This window comes from Haliotis rufescens, unplaced genomic scaffold (assembly GCF_023055435.1).
Source record: "Haliotis rufescens isolate VD_foot unplaced genomic scaffold, xgHalRufe1.0.p SCAF_3, whole genome shotgun sequence".
In the NCBI taxonomy this organism is placed as follows: Eukaryota; Metazoa; Mollusca; class Gastropoda; order Lepetellida; family Haliotidae; genus Haliotis; species Haliotis rufescens.
The window spans coordinates 26422448-26446439 of NW_025964001.1; the positions used below are offsets into that span (position 1 = coordinate 26422448).

The 23992-nt window shown below is 40.0% G+C and overlaps 1 protein-coding gene and 1 non-coding gene across 2 annotated transcripts in view; one reads left to right on the forward strand and one right to left on the reverse strand.

The window, feature by feature from the left end:
* Positions 1 to 17320, reverse strand: part of LOC124144801 (Golgi resident protein GCP60-like) — a 32339-nt gene extending 15019 nt beyond the window's left edge. Inside the window, exons 1-4 of the mRNA XM_046514372.2 lie at positions 17128 to 17320; positions 13463 to 13604; positions 2610 to 2750; positions 1502 to 1615 (exon numbers count right to left, since the gene is read on the reverse strand). Coding sequence (XP_046370328.1) covers positions 1502 to 1615; positions 2610 to 2750; positions 13463 to 13604; positions 17128 to 17287 — 557 coding nt within the window. The 5' untranslated portion in view covers positions 17288 to 17320. The remainder of the gene's footprint in view (positions 1 to 1501; positions 1616 to 2609; positions 2751 to 13462; positions 13605 to 17127) is intronic.
* Positions 17321 to 19545: 2225 nt separating this feature from the next.
* Trnas-gcu lies at positions 19546 to 19627 on the forward strand. Its single transcript has one exon. It is a non-coding gene; the product is annotated as a tRNA-Ser (tRNA).
* Positions 19628 to 23992: the final 4365 nt, after the last annotated feature.

Genomic DNA, 23992 nt, shown 5'->3' on the forward strand with positions numbered 1-23992 from the left:
AGGCATTTGATTGGCTAACCACTCCGCTGAATGATGTCACCGATTTTTTTACTGTTGTCTCCAGTTTTTTGTGTTAATGATTAAACAAGCAGTCTGTTAAGTTATTATTGTTGACATATTTATTTATAAGAATTAACTTCAATATTTTTTTATTGCGTTTATTGAGTTCTAAACATGCTAAACGTAAAAACTGGTAATCATGGTAATGTGCACATTGATTTTTACATTTATACCTCCATAAACGCAAAAAATATTGAAGTCAATTCTAAAACCAACTGTGCATATCGACCATTCATGCACCCTTCAAGAGGCTGCACAACAATTGCATGCACTGATGGTTAACAGGATTTTTATTTACATCTTGTGACTTTAAAGTAATCAGTTTCTGTCACCATTTACACATGTCTTGTGTTTCAATCAATGCCCCCTAACAGATGTAACATTAAAAGCTTTGATATTTACCATCACTGATTGCAAACTATGTAGGTCAGCTCAACCTTATAAATTTCCACAAACTGACCCTAAAACAGCAACCGGATGTTTTATTTGTTCACCGAGAGTTGAACAAATACTCGCTAAGGATCCTATCATGCTATTGTGTGTTTAATATATTGATCAAGCTGATACAACCCCATTTGAGTGAGTGAGTGAGTGAGTGAGTGAGTGAGTGAGTGAGTGAGTGAGTGAGTGAGTGAGTGAGTGAGTGAGTGAGTGAGTGAGTGAGTGAGTGAGTGAGTGAGTGAGTGAGTGAGTGAGTGAGTGCAGGCTAGGGACCTATTCTATCCTGGACTCCCCACTTGGTGTACAGACAAGGGACCTATTTTATCCCAGACTCCCCACGGGGCATACAGGCTGGGGATCTATTCTATCCCAGACTCCCCACGGGGCATACAGACTGGGGACCTATTCTATCCCAGACTCCCCACGGGGCATACAGGCTGGGGATCTATTCTATCCCAGACTCCCCACGGGGCATACAGACTGGGGACCTATTCTATCCCGGACACCCCACAGGTATACAGACTGGGGACCTACTCTATCCCGGATTCCCCATGGGTCCAGACTGGGAACCTACTCTATCCCGGACTCCCCACGGGGCTTACAGACTGGGGACCTACTCTATCCCGGACACCCCACAGGTATACAGACTGGGGAGCTGTTCTATCCGAGACTCCCCATGGGGCGTACAGACTGGGGACCTACTCTATCCCGGACACCCCACAGGTATACAGACTGGGGAGCTATTCTATCCGAGACTCCCCATGGGGCATACAGACTGGGGACCTACTCTATCCCGGACACCCCACAGGTATACAGACTGGGGAGCTATTCTATCCGAGACTCCCCATGGGGCATACAGACTGGGAACCTACTCTATCCCGGACTCCCCATGGGGCGTACAGACTGGGGACCTACTCTATCCCGGACACCCCACAGGTATACAGACTGGGGAGCTATTCTATCCGAGACTCCCCATGGGGCGTACAGACTGGGGACCTACTCTTGTTCTATCTGCCGCTGTTTCTCTGCCTCCTGCTGTTTCCGGGCCTCTTCCTCCAGTTCCCGCTGCTTCCTCTCTTCTTCCTCGCGACGCAGGCGCTCTTCCTCTTCTTGCCTGCCAACGAAATCAGTCACAGCATGTCATATCGAAATGATGACAATTCACAACAACCACTTGTCTAGTGCTGCATGGCCAATGGATCCAAAGTCATGGCTAATATGTCATGTCTACAAGTCACTTTGCAACAACATCAAAAGAACTGAATAAAATATTTCCAAATGGACCCATAAGATAATTACATTCTTAAGTTAGCAGGGGATAGTACAAGTATTCAAGTATGATCTCGAGCTACCATGATCTTCATAATAGACATGCTCTATGTCTTCCTAAGTCTCTTAGGGAATTTTTCACAGTTACATTGGAGCACGCTACTTTCTATCCCTTTCAGAATCATGGCATGTGTGAGTTTGTTGTTTAAAGCCGAACTCATATTCCAGCTATATGAAGGCATCCCGTAGATAATCAAGTCTGGACCAGACAATCCAGTGATTGATATCATGAGCAAAGTTTCACACCATCCAGGTACAATGACATGCAATGAACTGAGTCTGACAATCCAATCCATTTGGTCACCTCTTACAACCAGCATAGGTTTCTAGAGATCTATTCTAACTCGGAAACCAGCATAGGCTGCTAGGTACTGATTCTACCCCCAAATCCCCAGAGTTCAGAATCAAGGCATAGATGCTATATCAATAATGTCATCTGAGTCAAACCTAAAGGATGTTCCTTAAGTTGCTTAACAAAAACCAAGTCTTGGATTCTGCTATGTACCTGAATTTAAAACAATGCCCAGCATAAAACTGAATTGCAAATCACCATGTCTACATGGTCCAGTAATGTTTCATCCCAAATTTCACCTTTTCACGGACCAAGTTTGCTATCTCCTGCGTAACCAGAAGTAATACATAGTTTTTGACTGCACACTCTATATATGGAATCAGAGAGAACAGCATTTTTTCCCAAAAACTTTATAAGCACAAGAAAATATGGTAGTCAAGTGATGCTGACACTATCACAATGGTTCGACATTGGTACTGGGACTTACTGCTGTCTCAGCTTTTCCTCTTTTTCTGCTTTGTGTGCCTCAACAAAAGGCTTGAACAGGTTACACGACCCTTCCAGGAACTTTACAAACTCCTCCATAGCACTCTCCTTGGACATATCCCCGAGAGCTTGCCAGGCTTGCCTGGAAGAAACACATAATACTATAGTATATGATATCATATGATATAGTTTATCATGCTTAGTGTCAGAGTGAGTTCAACTTAAGGCTGCTTCAAACAGAAAATTAACATGTCTGCATGGTGTGCAAGGATTGTACATGTTGTATGATGATTTGTTTGTTGTCTAACGCCGCACTCAGCAATATTCCAGCTATATGACAGCGGTCTGTAAACAATCGAGTCTGGACCAGACAATCATGTGATTGACATCATGAGCATCAATCTACGCAATTGGGATACGAAGACATGCATCAACGAAGTCAGCAAGCCTTGAGCAGTGTTCCCAATGAACAAAAAACATCTCACATAAACGAACCTCTCGCACGTGTATGAACCCCAGAAACACATGACCACCCGTCAGACTCATCACTTTTTATTTTCGCCCCAGCTAGCTGGTGGCATTTTTCTTGTGCTCCAATCCAAGCCATCCTTCATCATCTTGGCCCTTTCGATTTAAAGTTGGGCTTGGATCACTTTCTTTTGCAATTCATCGATCATATTCAACAATTAATTTCTAAATTTGACACAGAATTATTTTCCTCTGGCTGTTTGAAAACATGAGTATAAGTCAGGATAAGGGAAAAGGACATAATTAGGACTTAGAACTTGTTTTAGAACCCTCAATCAATCACAGGCATCTGGTAACTCTGCACGGCAAATTGCAGCGCCTTAAGACGACTTGGCCACCATTGCCCAGGATCATAACCAGTGTGAGCATTAGATATCATGTGACAGCAAAAACTATGGCAGCACTGCCGTTTTCTGTCCTCATGGTGGGCTGATGGAAATACATCAATCATAAGTATAAATCATATATTGAATTGATACTATTGGCTATCAACATTATAGTTTTGATTGAGTGAGTATGGTTTTACACCGCTTTTAGCAATATTTCAGCAATAGCATGGCAGGGGATATCAGAAATGGGCTTCACATATTGTACCCATGTGGGGAATCGAACCCGGGTCTTTGGCTTGACGAGCAAACACTTAAACTACAAGGCTACCCCACCGCCCAGTTTTGATTGAAGTCAAACAATTACAAACATAATTCATAGATAGTAACACGATAAATCACAAAGAACAATGAAGAATGAACTGTGGGTTTTTTTTTCACGATAAAACATTGTTGCATCATGACGTCATTTCAGGAGATTCAAACATGATGACCTCGCAACTAGATGCCATTGTATATTGGAGGACAATCCTTTTTAGAGGCAAGTGTCCAGTGAGTTGTTCCCCACAGATGTAGCTGGGCAATCCAGATAAACGCAATGGCCGAACGATCTCATCCAAAACCGGGAGAGCTATGACAATTGGTATTGGGAGAAAAAGTACTGGTAATCTTCGTGAGGATTGTGAGAATATACAGGAAATACCCACCTGTGCATAAGAAGTACTTGTCCGACATTGCAGAGGTCGGATTCTATTGAGGGAGTCATCATTATATATACAGGTAAATATTTTTAAAGCTAGTACATTTTATCATCATCCACAAAGAGGCTGTACATAATGCTGAAATCTCATATATAAAAGAAACAACTCATGGCCATTGATTATCGTAAAATAAAACACTGCGGGAAGAGTACACCACTCGGGGCTGTTGCCTTCATGGTTTATTCTCCCTGCAGTGTTTTATTGTGTGAAAAACAACTCCCACTCGTTGTTTATTTCTTAAATAATCACCACCACTTGTCATGCTAGTCATTACTTGACAATTCTCTTTTCGTCAGAACGAATACAAGTTTACATGGCAGAAAAGTTAAACAGCTGCCTCCCTTAAATCTGAAACAACATTCCTCGCATTCGAATGAACATGCTGAACGGCCAAAATGGTGGACCTGTTAGTTACACTTGACAACGTGATAAAGCCGGGAAATCTGCCCTGGTAGAAGATACAGATACTCAACAGTGGTAGGCCTTTCCAATAGTATTGTAAATACGTTGTAAGCTATCACATTTCCATTGCAATACTTACTACATGTACTAAGCCATGCATGCATTATTCAAAATTAAGCATGTGAGTCATCTGGGGTTCTTGTTATAACACAAATGTTTTTTTCCTTTTTGCTCATTGTTCATTACCCACTCAGCAATATTCCACCTATATGATGGCATAAATTATCTGAGCATCAGTCTACGCATTTGGGATACAATAACATGCATTAACCAAGTCACTGAACCTTACCACCGAGTCCCGTTATTTGCTTTATACAACATGCACAAGCTGCAATTCAAACCGGGATCTTCACTGGGGCAGAACCCTAATGTTTTACAGAACCTACTTGCACCAAACACTGCTAGATTGTTACTAGTAACAACGCAGGGTACAATGACTGGGGGTACCAAGGACGAGTCTATATACAGATGCAATTCTTATTTTCCACCAGACAGTGTTTCATTGTCATTTTCAGTTGAACATATAGCATCGTTAAGACTGCTTGCTATGTTCTTAGGTCGCTATTCAATCAGTTAAACCAACCAGGGCCTTAAAGTAATGGTAACATGCCCTGCTGGCTGTTCATCATGTTGATATGTTAAAACTTCTCCCACTTTAAACAGCTTCATCTCATTCACTTGTCTATTGTCCATGTGCATGGCTTTAGACAATCAACAAGTCTACACGAATACCAATATCATATGTCACCAACAAGTCCACATGGATACCACTATCAAATGTCACATGACGACTACTTCCCTGCAACATCTGTGTTGATAACTTGTTACTACCAATAGGTCGTCACAGACAAATCTGGCTGCAAAGCCATGTAGGCCAGGCGTGAACATTCACCATAATCAGATAGGATCCTTGCACACTGCAAAGTAGACCTACCAATTGCTCAGCAGGCCTGTAAGGTAGACCTTCAGGCTGCAGTTGTCATGCTCGTAGACCTGCAGGGATGCACAACAGTCATACAGGTTACACTGTAGTCATGGTAGTAGATCTGCAGGTTGCACTGTAGTCATGGTAGTAGATCTGCAGGTTGCACAGTAGATTTGCAGGTTGCACTGTAGTCATGGTAGCAGATCTGCAGGTTGCACTGTAGTCATGGTAGTGGTCTGCAGGTTGCACAGTAGACTTGCAGGTTGCACTGTAATCATGGTAGTAGATCTGCAGGTTGCACAGTAGACTGGCAGGTTGCACTGTAGTCATGGTAGTAGACCTGCAGGTTGCACTGTAGTCATGGTAGATCTGCAGCTTGCACAGTAGACTTTCCGGTTGCACTGTAGTCATGGTAGTAGACTTGCAGGTTGCCCTGTAGTCATGGTAGTAGATCTGCAGGTTGCACAGTAGATTTGCAGGTTGCACTGTAGTCATGGTAGCAGACTTGCAGGTTGCACTGTAGTCATGGTAGTAGATCTGCAGGTTGCACTGTAGTCATGGTAGTGGTCTGCAGGTTGCACAGTAGACTTGCAGGTTGCACTGTAATCATGGTAGTAGATCTGCAGGTTGCACAGTAGACTTGCAGGTTGCACTGTAGTCATGGTAGTAGACCTGCAGGTTGCACTGTAGTCATGGTAGATCTGCAGCTTGCACAGTAGACTTTCCGGTTGCACTGTAGTCATGGTAGTAGACTTGCAGGTTGCCCTGTAGTCATGGTAGTAGATCTGCAGGTTGCACAGTAGATTTGCAGGTTGCACTGTAGTCATGGTAGCAGACTTGCAGGTTGCACTGTAGTCATGGTAGTAGATCTGCAGGTTGCACAGTAGACTTGCAGGTTGCACTGTAGTCATGGTAGTAGACCTGCAGGTTGCACTGTAGTCATGGTAGATCTGCAGCTTGCATGGTAGACTTGCAGGTTGCACTGTAGTCATGGTAGATCTGCAGCTTGCATAGTAGACTTGCAGGTTGCACTGTAGTCATGGTAGTAGACTTGCAGGTTGCACAGTAGACTTGCAGGTTGCACTGTAGTCATGGTAGTAGACCTGCAGGTTGCACTAAAGTCATGGTAGTAAATCTGCAGGTTGCACAGTAGACTTGCAGGTTGCACTGTAGACATGGTAGATCTGCAGCTTGCATGGTAGACTTGCAGGTTGCACTGTAGTCATGGTAGTAGATCTGCAGGTTGCACAGTAGACTTGCAGGTTGCACTGTAGACATGGTAGATCTGCAGCTTGCATGGTAGACTTGCAGGTTGCACTGTAGACTTGCAGGCTGCACTGTAGTCTTGGTAGTAAATCTGCAGGTTGCACTGTAGTCATGGTAGATCTGCAGCTTGCATAGTAGACTTGCAGGTTGTACTGTAGTCATGGTAGTAGACTTGCAGGTTGCACAGTAGACTTGCAGGTTGCACTGTAGTCATGGTAGCAGACTTGCAGGTTGCACTGTAGTCATGGTAGTAGATCTGCAGGTTGCACAGTAGACTTGCAGGTTGCACTGTAGTCATGGTAGTAGACCTGCAGGTTGCAGAGTAGATCCGCAGACCGCACAGTGTACATGCAGGCAGCACAAATGCAGGTAGTAGACAACATGGACAATGGTAGACCTGCAGGCCTTACAGTTTAAAGGAGATTTACAGTAGACTATAAATATGGGATTAAATCATTTATAAAGCATAATTAAACAAGTATACAAAAACATTAAAACCTATTCTTATTTATGTGATATGATTTACAGATGATCACTGTCTCTGTATAGTGTTTAGTAGATCACTAGCATTTTCCATGGCTTCACCTGACAATGCCATCAATGAAAACGTTGAATTTCCGCTCAATGACCCTACACATATTCGTCCACATCACTTTGAGCCTGTGGTAAGTCCAAATAGTCTTGACAGCAGCGAGGAAAGCGAGGAAAGAACGACCGAATGAAGATGATCAGTTTGATGTCAACACGGAGAGACTAGGGAACACAATCTGGTGTTAAATGCTATCCTGACATAACAAAATGGATGTTTAAAACAATAAAAAATACTTTGTGAGACAGTTATGCTTGTGTAAAATGTGTGTAGATTGATGCTTAGCATTGTCAAAACATTATTAAATCTGTTTTCTTTATGCCAAACAATTAGCACACGGCTATTTAAGCTAAACTTGTTTTTCAATATCAATAAATGTTGTGCGTTAAAATTGTATTGTCTAGTGATCACTGGTGATGGTGGGTCAGTTAATACTGCCCACATAATATACTCCATGCAGTGACGTACTCTACTGGTCTTGTCCAAAAAACATCAACTACCATATAGTAGAGAGTGACACAAACAAAGAATGAAATAAACGTATTTAACAACAAATAAATGAACTAAAACTGACAATACCACAATAAAAATACCAAATTCACACTTATCTAACCTAAAGCAGTCTTTTGTCAAACAATAACTCTATCTGTGGTGGATCCACGGTGGGATTCAGGGGGTTAAATCACCCCCTCCCCACTCCTTTTAAATCCACAACCAGTAAAAAACATTTCCCTGCATTTACAAATTGGCATAAGTGACACATGTTTGCATAAACATTAGATTAATATTTCAAAAACAAATACGATAAATTGTATGACTCACAAATAGCTGTATCATTATTGTGTATTGCACATGTAAAATTGATACCCTAGTAATCATGATTATAAGGCGAAAATGCATGAGTTTAAAATATCCACAAACATCTGATGCCTAGATGACAACTTATACAGCAATCGTATAGTATTCTATGGATTTCAGCTTTCTCAAAACAATATTTGATCTGTTCAGACAGTTCAGCTAATTTTTGTGTGAAAACAACATAGACAACACTACGTTCTCAAATGAACAATATCATGTAGTATAAGGCAATACCTACAACACTGTCAAAATTAAATATCAAAACGATAATGTAACATGTTTTTCTCTTTGATCTTATTTCATCAGAAGCATAAAGGAGGCTTCCTCGAACGCAACTTCTCTCAGAAGAGTGCATCCACTGGGATGAGGAAAAATTGTATGCATACTTGAAAACGAATGCTGCAAACTGCTATTTCATAATTTGGTACCACTTAAAATTTCAGTATGCATGGTATGTAATCATTTAAATCAAACAATACAGTCAAAAGCTTCATGATGTGGGCGAGAACTGTATTCAATTGTTTACATTACTTCAAGACCCCGAGCTCTGGATGTCCATTTTTTTAACCTGGGACCCATACAATTAAAGGCTTTAGTCCCCCGGACCCTAAAACAGATAACCCAGGTAGATACCTGTGCTAACTCCTTAGTTCCAACATGAACTAATACAACACCTGTTGACCATGCTGACTGTAACAACCGATTACAGAGAGGAGGAGACCGGAAAGAGATGAAGAAGGACAACAGGAGGGTGAGACATGTGACCAGGAGACATCGTCAGGACAGCTGTTGTGAGACACAATACACTAACTATACTCACCACTGGCTCACGGCAGTGCTACAGTCAAGGCAGTGGAAATATTAGTCTGCAGGACAATCAGGCAATACCCAAACAAAACTAAATCGTGTTTCCCAGGCAAATATTGATTACCTTTGTTTTTGTTCAAAATATGTTTTAATGAGTTTCTTGATGGCTAGTTACTATGGTTACATATGTAACAACAAGGTTCAGGGTCTGAAGTCAGGTTACCATGGTTACAAGAAACTTATGACTAGAGTATTTTACCAAAATAGAGATGTACCATCATAATCATATTGAAGTCCATGGGCTGAAACAAATCAATGTTCATACAGTGATTGACACTGACTACAATATGTCAGTGGTCCAACAGACCAGCATATACAAAAAACTTCTGGTCCTGTTGGATCTCCATGAGACACAGTGGCGCTGACCAAAAACGGTTTCAAAAGGTTTTACTTCTTTGTGCAGTTAGAATGAGTAACCAGCCAAGAAGGTAGCCACTGTAGGATGCAGAATGTTTAGGTTGCTGGTTTTGCTTAGAGTGAGTGAGTTGGGTTTAACGCCGCTTTTAACAGCATTACAGTTATATTGCGGCATGTCAGCTTAATGTGGGGGGGGGGGAAAGACGGAAGTGATGCAGGTCTCAGACGTTTACCACATCGGTGAAACCCACGAGCACGGGTATGGTGCTGACAAACCTAGAAACATAATCGAAGCGAACAGGGATTCAAACCCACAATCATAGGTTTCTGGCGTGCCCAAGGGACGCAACTCTGCACAGCGAATCGTAGCGCCTTAGATGACTAGGCCATCCATGTCTCCAGTTAGAATGAGAAACCAGCCAAGAAGTTAACCACTGTAGCAGTACTAGCACGCAGAATGTTTCGGTTGTTGTTTTTGCTAAGAATTTAGAGTTTATCTATTGCTGATTTCAAAAGTCGCTCAAACTTAAATTACTTTGTTTGTCCAAAAAACAACACTAGATCACCGGACCAGCATTTACTTATTTTTCTGGTCCTTGGAAAATATGCTAGACTCGGACCAGCAGACCAGTGTTAGTGATGAACACCGACTATAGGGGATGACAAACATAACATCATTTCTTTTGGAAAGTATGCACAACTTGAAAAGCATGGGGCAAGGGCCATAACTCAGTAAAAAAATAATAAAAGACACAAATATTTTAACTCATTTAAGGTCATGACTATTAAGATCAGTTTGTAAAATTTCATTTCTCTAACTTAAATAGTTTTTGAGAATATTTGTCCCGGGATGGAAAGACGGGAGGGACGGACGGACAGATGAACTTCATTCCTATATGCCCCACCCCACTTGTTGGCGGAGATAATAAATTATATCAGTTATCACTGATATGCAAAGTGCATCAACATGATCCAGAGATTTACCTCATCAGCCATCATGTTAATGAACAGCTGACATGTTAATCATGTCTATAGTGGCCATATCTATTCAATCATCCTGAAGCCCAGGTGGCCATTGTGCAGCACTCAAAATAATTACTCCCTAGGGTCCAGTCTATTGGGCATTTAGTAAACCAATGTCGGGGCCTTTTTCAAATATATTTCTACTTAAAATGCTGTTTAACATGTTTAGGGTGCTTCAAATTTGCCTCTGTTCATGTGCTGTGTGTATCACATGTCACATAAGCATGTTAAGCCAATAACGAAAACAACAGTGATAGATGTGTAAGTTGCAACAAACATGATAAACAAGCTGTGGCACTCTTTTGCATGAATCACTGCAGGGCAGTAGATGTACGACTGTACACGATGCCTGTCTTCACATTCAATAAAGACCTTTAAAAACATACAGGAACACCTGCTGGAAAGGATAAATTGTGTAATTACCAGACTACACACTGAGTTGTGACACTATTCGGTTTCTTAATGTTTGCATGCATATTTGTGCAAGAGTAACTCAAAAATTAATTAGGTTATAGTCATTTATTTCTTGCATGTTATACATGTAAAGCTTATCTGGTGCTCGGATTGTTACATCAAAAGATTACATATCCACCCTGGAATTAGAAATCCATTTTATCATCGTCTTCTAGCATGACATCAACTGCAGTCATCGATTTTCCTATATTATATGTATGACCATGATGACAGTGGTTGAAATTAGGACGACATGTAGTCTACTAGTTCTTTTCAATTGCCAACTAGTTAAAGAATTAAGGACTAGTAGAAATTCGCCATTTTTAAGGACTTTGTTATATATTACCATTGCCGTATTCGACGTAATAAGCGCCCAGGGGGCTCTCAAAATTAGAAATAGGGGCTCTTATTAGAATGTCATTTTGGTGGAAAAAAAACAGAGTTGAAAGATAAATTTCGTGGTTTATGCTGACAGCCTGAAATGTTTATGTACGAAAGATATATTTTTCCAGAATTAAATGCCCATAATTAAGGGTGCATATAACACACGAGTGCGCATTATACTCGAAATAAATACTTCGAATACGGTATAAGAACAAGTGGACTAAAAATGTTAGTTTCTATTGTTGTATGACATGAAAAGGTCTTGCCGTGGCCATGGTGGCAGACGGAAATCAAATATGCTGGATCTGATATCCAAATGACCAAAAGTCCATTTTCATAAATCCTGAATGCTTGTTTTACTTTCAAAGTATCCCATTCTCTTCAACTGGTTCATATGATGGAGTCAGTCCTGAGACCAGTTTCCTTAGGTTCAAGGACTGACATAAGTCTTATACAAACTACAGTCGTAGTGATACAATCACTTTGTGAAACAAGGGGCCTACATGTACATGAAGTGAAGAGCTGTTGATTCAACAACACTGACATTTACTTCACTTGTGTTAACATGGTTATTGATTGTTTCTTTGTTGTTCAACGTCTCACTTAGCAACATTACAGCATATGACAGCAACTGTGTATGATCAAGTCTGGACCAAACAATCCAGTGATTGATATCATGAGCATGGTAAGTAAAGTCCTATGTTGTCGAGGTACAATGACACATAATCAACATGATCAACCATGTCTCCAAACATGACCAACTGATCCACTCTATTGCTTCTTACATCGACAACATGCATAGAACTTTGGGGCCTATTCCAACCGGGCATCCTCACTCGTTCCCTCTTGTCAAGTTCAGTAACAATGGAGCTCCTCACCTCACATCATGATCATGCTTATTGACACCAATGGCAACTCTGACAGCTCCTTATTGAACCACATTTCAAGTTATCCTACATCATGGAGTTCTACAGAGATATAACTCTGCTCTCATTTGTCTATGTTTTTTGTCTGTCGGTCTGGTGATTATAGCCCACATCCTGGTGATTACCAACAAATTATCTGTTGTTTATATCTTGCTTTAAAAACTTAAACAGATAGATTCAAGTTTGAAATCATGTTACAGCATATAAAAAACATGCAAAAGAACCAACCAGCTAATTCTTCAAACACAATCTGCCCAATATCTTCCAATCTCAATTACTGACAGGACATTTCTGTTTTGCCCTGGCAACGTAGACGACTGACGTTTGAATTATACTGACGTTATGCCACTGATTTCCAATTTCTCTCATCAGTTTTTTGAAAAATACAATTTTGCATGTTTGTGATCGATGACTGGCCCAGCAGGAAATGAATTCATATATTTCATAATTATGATAATATCCACTAAGTTATGAGTCATGACAGATCCATTTTCCACAAGTATGTTTGTTTAATAGGATATGACGCAAAAGAATTATGCAGTGAATTCAACCACACTGCAACAATGTGCAATCAGAGCATCAATTACAAATCTTGACAGTCACCAATGTGATAATAGTTATTGTATTAACTGAGTCAAACAATTCCAAACAGATCGGAATGACAAGTAAGGTGTTGCTGACAGTCATTCACTTGCTATTCCCTCACTGATTCTTCAGAATCAGAAAACACTAACAGCAGGTCCCAAATTTCACTGTGGCACTCAACAGAATTGTACTTGAATCTCAACATTGTTGTTGAGAAAATCCCAAATAAGTATTTAAAACCCATGTCATAAGCATGACAAGTGCGTGTTATAAAAGACATAATACAAATTTTGTATTGGAAACCTGTGCCTAGCAACAGCATGTGTGTGATAACAGCTGCATCATATTGAACACCATCAATGAACACCAGAAATCAATAAAGCTAATTTCAACCCATTAAACTGTATGCCACTATCATAGGATCATGCACTATTGACGGCCATGTAAGAATCACAATAAATTAACCTTAAAGTCACAGACAAGGGCTGACATTTGGCCTGAGCCTAGTTCCAACATAAAAAAGTCCAATACTGGAAATACTTACCGTCTGTCATTACCAACTACATCAAGGAAGCCAACATCGGGTGACACATCATTGCGGAACTTGCCGAACGACACCTGTTTTGTGTACGCCACAAGTCTCAGTTTGTCTCTGTAAGTCACCTGTAGGGCTTTTCCTTCTTTCTCTGCAATAAGAAGTGAGTGAGCTGGGTTTTACGCTGCTTTTAGCAAAATTCCAACAATATCACAGTTGGGGACACCAGAAATGGGCTTCATACATTACATTGTGCCCATGTGGGGAATCGAACCCTGGCTTCCCGCATGACAAGCGAAAACTTAACCACTAGTGTACCCCACTGCCCACAATGATAAGGGAAACATCTAACCAGTCTATTTAGCATGTTTAACAGCACATAACCAGACAATTACCTTAATATCAGCACCACTTACCTTGCTTGCCATGTGTCTACAATCTAAACAATGCTAAATTCAAACCATTATGACCAGCTGACTTCTAATAATCGTCACTTGGCAATTGTTTGTTTGTTTGTTGCAATATTCCAGGTATATATGACAGGGACTATAAATAATCGAGTCTGGACCAGACAATCTAGTGATTGATATCATGAGCATCGATCCATGCATCAACCAAGTCAGCAAGCCTGACCACCTGATCCCGTTAGTCGCTTCTTACGACAAACATTGTCGCCCTTTATGGCAAGCATGGGTTGCTGAAGATCTATTCAACCCAAGATCTTCACGGGTACACTTTGCAATTGAAAAATGTTGTCAACAAGCTGGGTTTATACCATGTTAAACAGTTTTGAATTCAAACATGTCAGCATTATCCAAGAGGAGAGCCTGAAGTGACAATGCTGACTCAAGACATGGACATAAGACACTATGGTGAAAACCACAAGTATGGGTATGGTGCTGACCATCATGGACCATAGTACCTTATTATTTAGGTCAATTCTGGGATTTATTCGCACAATTATCATGATTATCGGATACTGACAATGGTAAGGGACACAACTCGTCAAATGAATTGGATTACCTTTGGACTACAACACCACCTGTACCCAAACGTATGTAGCAAAATAACAAATAAAACAGTGTTGTAAGGGAAAATTTTAGAAACTGAATGATTTGGATATTCATGAATATAATGTTTTCTATTATCTAACTGAACTACACATGTACAAAGATGTATGAAGTACTCCTCACAATATGACTTTCGGCGAAACCGCATTATCGGTGGTTCGAGAAGGGAGCTAACTCCGTTTGCCTAATCGAAAGTTCGAGGTGGGCCCACATTCGAAACTAAACGCACTTGTTGTTGAGAATATATACTACGTAAACAAACCCGCATAACGAACTCATAATTTGTCTATTTAAAATAAGTATTATGACTTATAATTGGATTAAAATGTACAAATAAGATGGCAATACAGCAGAACTCACTTCTACGAACATCGCCAAACTAGGTCGTGGGGTCATTAATATTCATGAGTTATTCCTTTTATGGAACAAGCTCTCGGAAACGTTTGAGGCTTGTATCATGTCCGAGATCAATTCAAGTGTAGACATATTTTCAGGCTTATATCGCCACCAACACTTATGATTAGATTGATGTGTTATATTGGAAAAAGTAGAATGAGTGGTATTGCCTCTGTAAATTTAATTTGAAGTAGATTTAAGTTTCTTGCTTGGTAGCTATTTTTGTAAAACTAGTGTAGTCAGCTATGACGCAGTTATTCAAACTTCAAAGACTTTTGTGCCTTTCATGGAATTAATGTCACACTAAATGATTTATAAAGATATTTCCCATCAATATTACAAAATATGAATAATATAAAATGTCACATAATGACAAACGTGAGCCCAATAGCCTATATGAATTCGTCAACCTAATGAAACCCAGCGATTTAAAAATGTGGGCCCACATGTTTCGATCACTATAAGACGGGAACAATGTGGGCCCACATTTTAGAAAATGGTTATAAGTAAGCCAAGCTAATGAAGCTAGCGATTTTTTAATGTGGTCCCTCCTTTTGCAATCACTATGACGGAAGAACGTCTACCCACTAGGCGATATACAAATGTGGGCCCACTTGTTTCGATCACCATATATGACGGGAACAATGTGGGCCCACATTTGAGAAAATGATTATCAATATTTAAGTAGAATTTTGCGATTAATAAATGTGGTCCCTCCTGTTGCAATCAATATGACGGAAGAACGTCTGCCCACATTTAGGGATTGATTATCAGAACTAACGAAACAACCTAACGAAGCTAGGTGAAATACAAATGTGGGCCCACTTGTTTCGATCACCATAGATGACAGGAAAGATGTGGGCCCACATGTTAGAAAATGGTTATCACCACAAAACCAATCTTAGAAGATGTACTGATGGAAACATAAATATATAATGCATTCAAACATTTAATTACGTATACGTTTTACCTTAGGGATAAGCTGGGCATTTAATAGCTGGACCAACAACGTACAGTGTGGGCATGGTGGGTGACGCCATTACTCGCAAATACGAAAACAACGGAGATAGCTCCCGTTTGAAATTAGAGTGACCTCCCTTTCCCAATATGAACCACTGATAATGCGGTTTCGCCTGACTTTCTTTTACATGTTCAAGGAAAACCATGTGCTGTAACCTCTGTTGCATCACATGCAGAATATGTACTATGTTTGACAAGTTACAAATGTATACAATCGATCTAATACATTACCATGATTACATGTATATACTTGATCACTTGTGTATAGGCGTAATTGCCTTAAAAGATTACTGAAGTAAAAACAAAATCTGAGCAATTGCAAATGATAATGGTCCTCAGTAACCATGGCAACAGCCGCCAACACAAGCAATGCACATGTTGCACACAAGACAGGCGACAATTACTAACTTCTTGCACTGGCACACTCTGTTTAATGTTATGTATTATGATGCATATGACACATATAAGCAAGCTGGTCATGGTGTTATTTCCTCAAACATGTCACCATGGTCAAAGCATCATAAACATTACATAACTTCAGCAAGTTCAGTGTCCATGGTGTACATCAGCACATGGCACAATCAGACAATTTGAATACTTTTTCTCTTCACATTTACGAGAGAAACTTACTGTGTTTTAACATCGTACATTGCCAGCATTAGACATTGGCACTACTCCTTTTGTCCTTGCCAAACTGCCTAATAGTTAAGAATCATAAGGACTAGTAGAAATTTGTCATTAGGCCTATAAGGGTTTTGCTATGTTATCATTATAAGAAATAGTGGACTAAAACAGTTAGTTTCTATCGTTGAGTGTTCACATTAATTGGTTAGAACTCTTTGGTGGTATGGCCTTGGTTTCTTTTCATTTCTTACTTTTGCATCCGGCTTGTGCACGGTAATAAATTGTATTGGGCAAAAGGCTATTCTGAGTAAACTTATGACATCACTGGACATGTTGCACAAGTTAACAGTAGGCTGGCTAATCAGCTGGTACTCATGGTTAATAGCACGACATTTGATGCATACAGTGTGGAGATATTCGAAATACGCTAGGCGTTTTGATGAATGTTTACTCCGAAATCGGATTTGAGGTTTTTAGATTGATTGGCCTCAACCACAGAGCTAGAAAAGCGGCGAGGTGCGAAGTGAATACGAGTGACATTTGCCATGCACATGTTGATATTACCTTTGTAGAACTTAAGGGCGATCTTGTAGAGTTCCTCCAAGGAAAATCCCCACTTGACATGATATTCATCACCACAGTTATTGTCATTAGAATCTGGACGCGGCGAGTCGCTCACAGACAGTGATTCGACACCGTTGACAAGTCCTTCGGTCTCCGCCATGACAGTTTGTTAGCCACGTAAGGTTGGTACTAGTTCCCCCAAAACTCCCGGATATCACGTCTTTCACGCAGTTGTCACGCGAATCACATTGGACTACTTGTTGATAGTTCTCAAAATCCTTTCTATACGAGTGTAATTCATTTAAGCGTATTATATGTAGTAGTCGAACAACATAATGAAAATCAGTTAAACATTTTGTAGTGAGAATAAATTAACTGTTCATAAATATATAATATGGAATGATCGATGGCTTATATTCAATAGGATGTGTATTCAAACGATGTCACTGTTATATCATTGTGATATTTTGAAAATAAGATATATATTTAATAAATATATTTAAAAACAGTTCACCAAAGCTTGTTGTAATGGCCGTACGGTGTTATAAATTAAGATACGTTGTTTAGAAAATAGTATGTTATCATTTTACTCTTTGAACTTTCTATTAAAAAAATACCGCTAGTAAAAGGGGTGTGGCACTGACAGAAGTAATTAAGTTAGTATGTTGTTTCCTGGAACTGTCACATAGTCGATTGCGACACATAATGCAAACTGAGTAATGCTACTGAATTTTCAAAACAACAAGAGCTATAAACTGACACTCATCAAATCAAGTTTGATTTGATTTAATTACTTTTCGCGGTAAAAAAAACCTTGGTTTAAATATAAAACTAAATCAACTATTTTTAATTTTACCATGAAGGTACACTGCGTCGTATTAATATACAATATCAGGCATTGTTTTCGAATGGGTATATGTGTGCAATGGAATGATTAATCTTATATTTCAAATTACCATTACCATTTTAGATCTGTAACCATAGATTAACCAATATATGACGACAAACGATGTGTCTATATGTGTGATAATTTCGCAGCACTTTATAGTATTACCCGTATGGGCAAGGATAAAGGAGAAAATATTTTCAGTAAACTTTCACTGAGTCTGACAACATTTGTTCCATTATGTAGATTTGGCTAGTTCGTTCCAATTGTTCCATTGTATTCTTTCTCTTTTGCGAGAGGCCCATAGCGAGCTGACGTCATAAGAAAGCATTGTGGTAAATAATCGAAGATGACGTCGTCCATTGTTCTTGACGTCACACACGATAAAACGTGACGTTGTTCCAACAATAGGAAACGTGTACGTTGACGTCGCCACTTGAGTTCAAGGTAACTCACATTTTTCTTTTTAAAAATTAGAAAAAGATCATGGCTAATGTAAAGAATATACTAATCGCGGAATTACGGCTTGTTTGGAATTTGCGAAGTTTATCCGTATATTTATTTACACGTACAATAGGTTCCCAGCAAACTATGCGTATCGTAAAAGGTGACTAACTTGACCGGGTGGTCATGCTCGGTGACTCTGTTGATTGCATGGCAATGTATCCTAAATTGTGTGGAGCTGCATGTATGGTTATGGTGTCAATCACTTGATTGTCTGGTCCAGGCTTGATTATATACAGACCGTCGCCATGTAGTTGGAATAATAAGTGTGACGGAAACAACAAACATACATTTTTGACCCAATACACATCATGGGGCGTCAAATGTCACAAACTAGAAATTATATATATTTTTTATCATTAAATTTATCATAACTATGGGGGAGGGTTGGGGGTGGGGGTGCTATTATTTATTATAATTTATTTATTATGATTTATTTTTTATTTGCGGGGGGTTGTAAATGTCATGAAAAAAATGACAGCGAATGGGAGGAGGTAAATATCTCACAACTATGTGAACTATGTGTATGTGGGGGGGGGGGGGGGGGGGGTAAATTTGAGCATTATTTAGGGACAGGTCATTTATAATAGGGAGGGATGGGGCAAATGAAAACATATTACACATATTGGGGTGGGGTACGTTGGTACTGGGGGAATGTAAAGGTGTTACATAAAACATGATACAGACCTAAGACCAATCGTCCACCAACAACACCCACCTCAACCACCCATAATGACCAGTCCCCTTGGAACGAGGAAGTGCCATCATATATGTATTATCCTTTAATCAGTGAACATAAGTTATACGAATGAGCATGTTACGTCGTACAGAAGAGCTTACGGTGCATAGCAAAGCTGGCTCAGCTTTCTATATATATATGCATGTACATGTCGAACATATTCGTTTCAGCTTGTACGTGGCTTGGAAAATGTGTCACGTGCTATCGACTTCAAGAGCATTGATCCAGTTAACGTTTACAGCTGTGTACAAGTTGATAGTTATAATTGTGACAGACCAACGTTTATAAGGACGAGGTGGCCGAGTGGTTAAGGCGATGGACTGCTAATCCATTGGGGTCTCCCCGCGTGGGTTCGAATCCCATCCTCGTCGATATTATTTTCAACCTGGAATTTTAAATTTGTAGTTTCTCACCACCCAGTTGTCACAGAAAATCGTCAAAATTGATTTATTTGTGACTATAAATACAACTGGTACCTCCAAACCATGCAACAGATCATATAGTTTGATAAATAGAAAAGATAGAATGATTCTTTCCCAAAGTGGTAAACGTCAACACGAATTGTGCTACTGCGGTGGTCACAAGGGATATGCAAACGTTTTTTCGACATCTATATTAAAAGAAAAACCTTGCAACACCCTCCTCCTAGAATATCAATTGATCCGCCCCTGAAGCGTGTGAGGAAAGCAAGAAGCGATGCAGGTCTTGGACTTTTTCCCACTTTAGTGAAACCTAACAGCACGGTATAGTAGTACCAAACCAAGAAATATATTTAGAGCAAATCTGGGATTTGAACCCGATCATAGGTGCGGGCGCCTAAGACGACTGGACCATCCGTGCCCCCCACCTATACAAGTGTATAACAACTGCGAAAAATCGATAAATTACAACTTAATATTCTCCAATTATATATATACACCCCTGAAGATGACAGAGCTACCAATTACCAATCTGTAGTCAGCACTGTGGATTATTGTTCAACAGATATGTCCAGGAAGCATGGCTCTATATCAAAGAATACTCCTGCCCCAATATCATTAAAATCAGATCTTAGTTCTCGCTATGTTTAGCGGTAGCGAGAACTAAGATCTGATTTTAATGAGATTGACTCCTGCCCCTAAGCCAAGGATAATTATCATGCATCTTTTTTCTCCTAAAGCTGCATCGGTTGTTTATTGAGTTACCATGGTAATGGCATTTTCTGGACATCATAAACCAACAAGATCAGTCAGTCTAATGAGAGCTTTTCTCATTGATTGCAGCGAACTTGTCTCAACACAAACCTGAACGTATACGATTCTTCAACGGTATTTGTTATTGTCAAACAGCAAGTGGCAGTATGACATCTTCATGCTCGATTTGGGCTGGCAGAGTTGAAGGAAAGCCCAATTATGCATACGTATTTCGAATGAATACATCTTATGAAGGCGTATCCGGTAATTATATTATGTGCATTGCTCTTATTGTTTACAAGCAAATTAAAAATTCTGAGAATAACCTTTTTATTAGATTTGTTTACCATAACACCGACCTTGAAGATTATTATTCTGTATTTATCTACTTTTGATATTTATATTCCATAGGGGATAGTGATTTGTGTGTGTGTGTGTGTGGGGGGGGGGGGGGGGGATTTTTCAGATGTGGTATCGTTTGTGTTTAAGGGTATTCATTTTTGAAGGGAGACAATGTTGTTTTTCTTCGTTGATTGTCACAAGTTGGTAAATTTTAAATGAGACAGAGCTTGGCTTCTGCATACAAAATATTTCCAAAGGCACCTGAATCGAGCTTGTTATGCATCAATAACTGTCATGTATCAGTAAGTTGTATATATTTACCTGCGCAAATATTATTATTTTTATTATTATCATACATGTACATACCACTTGCATGAGTACGTGGCCTGTTTACTGCGACAAACACTGCGTGAATACAATGCTATAAACAAACAACCCCTATGCCAGCCATTTACCTGGTTATATAAATCCCAAGTCGGACAGGCATGTATTCATAACCACCATTGTCCGAGTATCCTGTTTCAGATTGTAAATTGTGATGTAATATGATTGTCCCTTATATTTCTATGGACCACATCAGCCGTGTTATTAAAAGTCTATAAAGTATTCTGGTCTGTGTACGAAGTGTACAGAGATTATATTCAAACTGTACGGAAGCTCAACGATATATCAAAGCAAACCTGAAGTCACCAACAACTTATAAAAACAAACTTTCGTATCTAAGCTTATATTCAGAGATAATTCCGGTCTTCTATATTCTCTTGTCGAAGTTTCTGATGAAACATACGCAATTTCTTGTAAGAGGAACTGTGGATTTGAACTGGACGATTTGCAGAAGAGGAACTCATAGATTCCTTAGGCCTAACACTACAATTGCTGTTACCCCTCCTGACGCAGAAAACGCATTAGTCGGGACTGGTACAAGCAGACACACGCGCACGCAGGGACGTGCGCGCACACGCGCATACACACACACACACATCGCTATAAAATAGCAATATTTATCTTCAAAGCGACGATCAACCCAATTTCACCTCACCTCACCTCACCTCACCTCACCTCACCTCACCACTCACAGCGTCTATTGTGAGTCCGAGCGGACACTCAAGGATTTCCCAGACGGACACTTTCTAACCCGGACACTCTCTCATATAACAATGGAACACATGCGTTCAAGATTATTGCACTTATATATCGTATATATCGACGGTCGTTTGTGTCTGCTTGTACCATTCCGGACTAATGCCAGTTTATAGCTTGATGTGTGTGTGTGTGTGGGGGGGGGGGGGTGGGGGGGGTGGGGGGTGGGGGGGGGGGGGGGGGGGGGGGGGGAATAGTGCAGATCGTAGACGTTTACCACTTGGGTGAAACCCACAATCACGGGTATGGTGCTGACAAACCAAGAAACTTGATCAAGGTGAGTCTAGGATTCGAATGCCCGAAGCCTTAAGGGGACGTAACTCTACATAGCGAATTGTTACGCCCCACAGTAGACGTTGGGCTCCACGTGACACATTGAAGTACATCACTTGCTTACCGCATTTCCTCTATTAGACGCCGGACCTTCTATTTATTTCGGATAAGCCTTTGACCTGGCGTCAATAAGAGGCCCGGCGTCTATTGAAGGCCCGGCTTCTATTAATACCCCCATTTCACTATGACCACAAAGGTTACCGGAAGAGAAAGGGAGTCCTCATTATGTAATTTAGGTCCCAAAAAGGGATCATTAATTGTATCAACTGATCGACCATGTGTCTATTAGAGGCCCGGCTTCTATTTTTTGCACTGAACAATTGACCCGGCTTCTAGAACATTTTCTTATTCTGATATCACATTGAATAATAATTTCAGATATGGAAGTAACAAACCTGAAGAATATATGAAGAATTGGGGAATAATATTATGTAACCCCCGTGTTTTGTTGAATGTATGATGCTGTATAGCCCCTGATATTTAAATTTCGTCCCTTGATATTGGAGAATCAAGAATATCTTGTATAACTTCCGTGTTTGGATCTGCCTGTGTTAATGTGTAAGAGTCGGGGGTCACAAGGACTTCCAATATCCGTAAATGAGAATAGGTTTGCAAAATGACAATATTAATCATTGGTACATACATCATTTATTATTTTCCAACAAAAAAATGACCAAAATCGTTTTGAATCATTTATACTCTTTGTCAGGCTTTACTGTTGGAAGATCCCGTTAGTCACCTCTTACGACAAGCATAGTTGCCTTTTACGGCAAGCATGGGTTGCTGAAGACCTAATCTAGCCCGGATCTTCACGGCTACTGCTCATAAGTAATACTGTAAACAAGTATTACTGTAACCTGTAAACAATGTTATTGTTTCCAACCTTTAACATTAAGTGGCAGGTCGAATCAATGCATCTGATAGCAAATGCGTCCATGCTCCTGTAATAGGTTCACGTTTGTCCGTATGGCTCAAGCTGGCCCAGCGTTGGTACTACCGCTTATGTCCTTGTCACTTAACAAAAACCTACGCTTTTTGTAATAGACTTTCAATTAAAAAAAACACCATAGTTTTTATTGGGTGTATGTCGTCCATCGTTATAAAAATAAAGTTAGTGGTATTTTTCACATTTCTAGCCCCGATCCTTTGTCGACTGCAAAGAAAGTGAACGGAGGGTTTCACATATTTTACGTGCGCTTCTTTCAGTACTTTAGGCGACATTTGCATGACAATTTTTGTTAAAAACAAATTGAATCAAAAATAGATGTCCAGGTGACCTATGACTTTACTCAAAGAATACAGTTGTTGGATGACCCGTTGAGAAGCGATAGAGTCAAACATCTAGTGTGTAATTACTTATTATTCATTCATTGGTCCAGGGACCATCAGCCTGGTTTGTTTCGTGTACACTTGCTCTGCACGTTAGTTTTTGTGAAACTATGAGAAAATGCGCTTATTTCTGTCCGTGAAATAAGATTCAGTTGATTTCTGTTATAACGCTACCAAAGGGAATCAAAACAGCTGAAATGGAACTTTCCCGTCGACTTACTGGACCAGTTATCGCCATCGTCTTAACAGCACGTGTCACGTGATCACGCGCTCAAGATGTTCAAGTTCAGTCGTTTCCGTCAATATGTAAGGTCTCCAGCTCAAAGTATATTTATTGTCAACATATAAACGTTACTTATGTCTGGAAACACTTTCGGCCGTGGTCACTTGGCTGGAATATTGCTAACAGAAGTCTCCCAG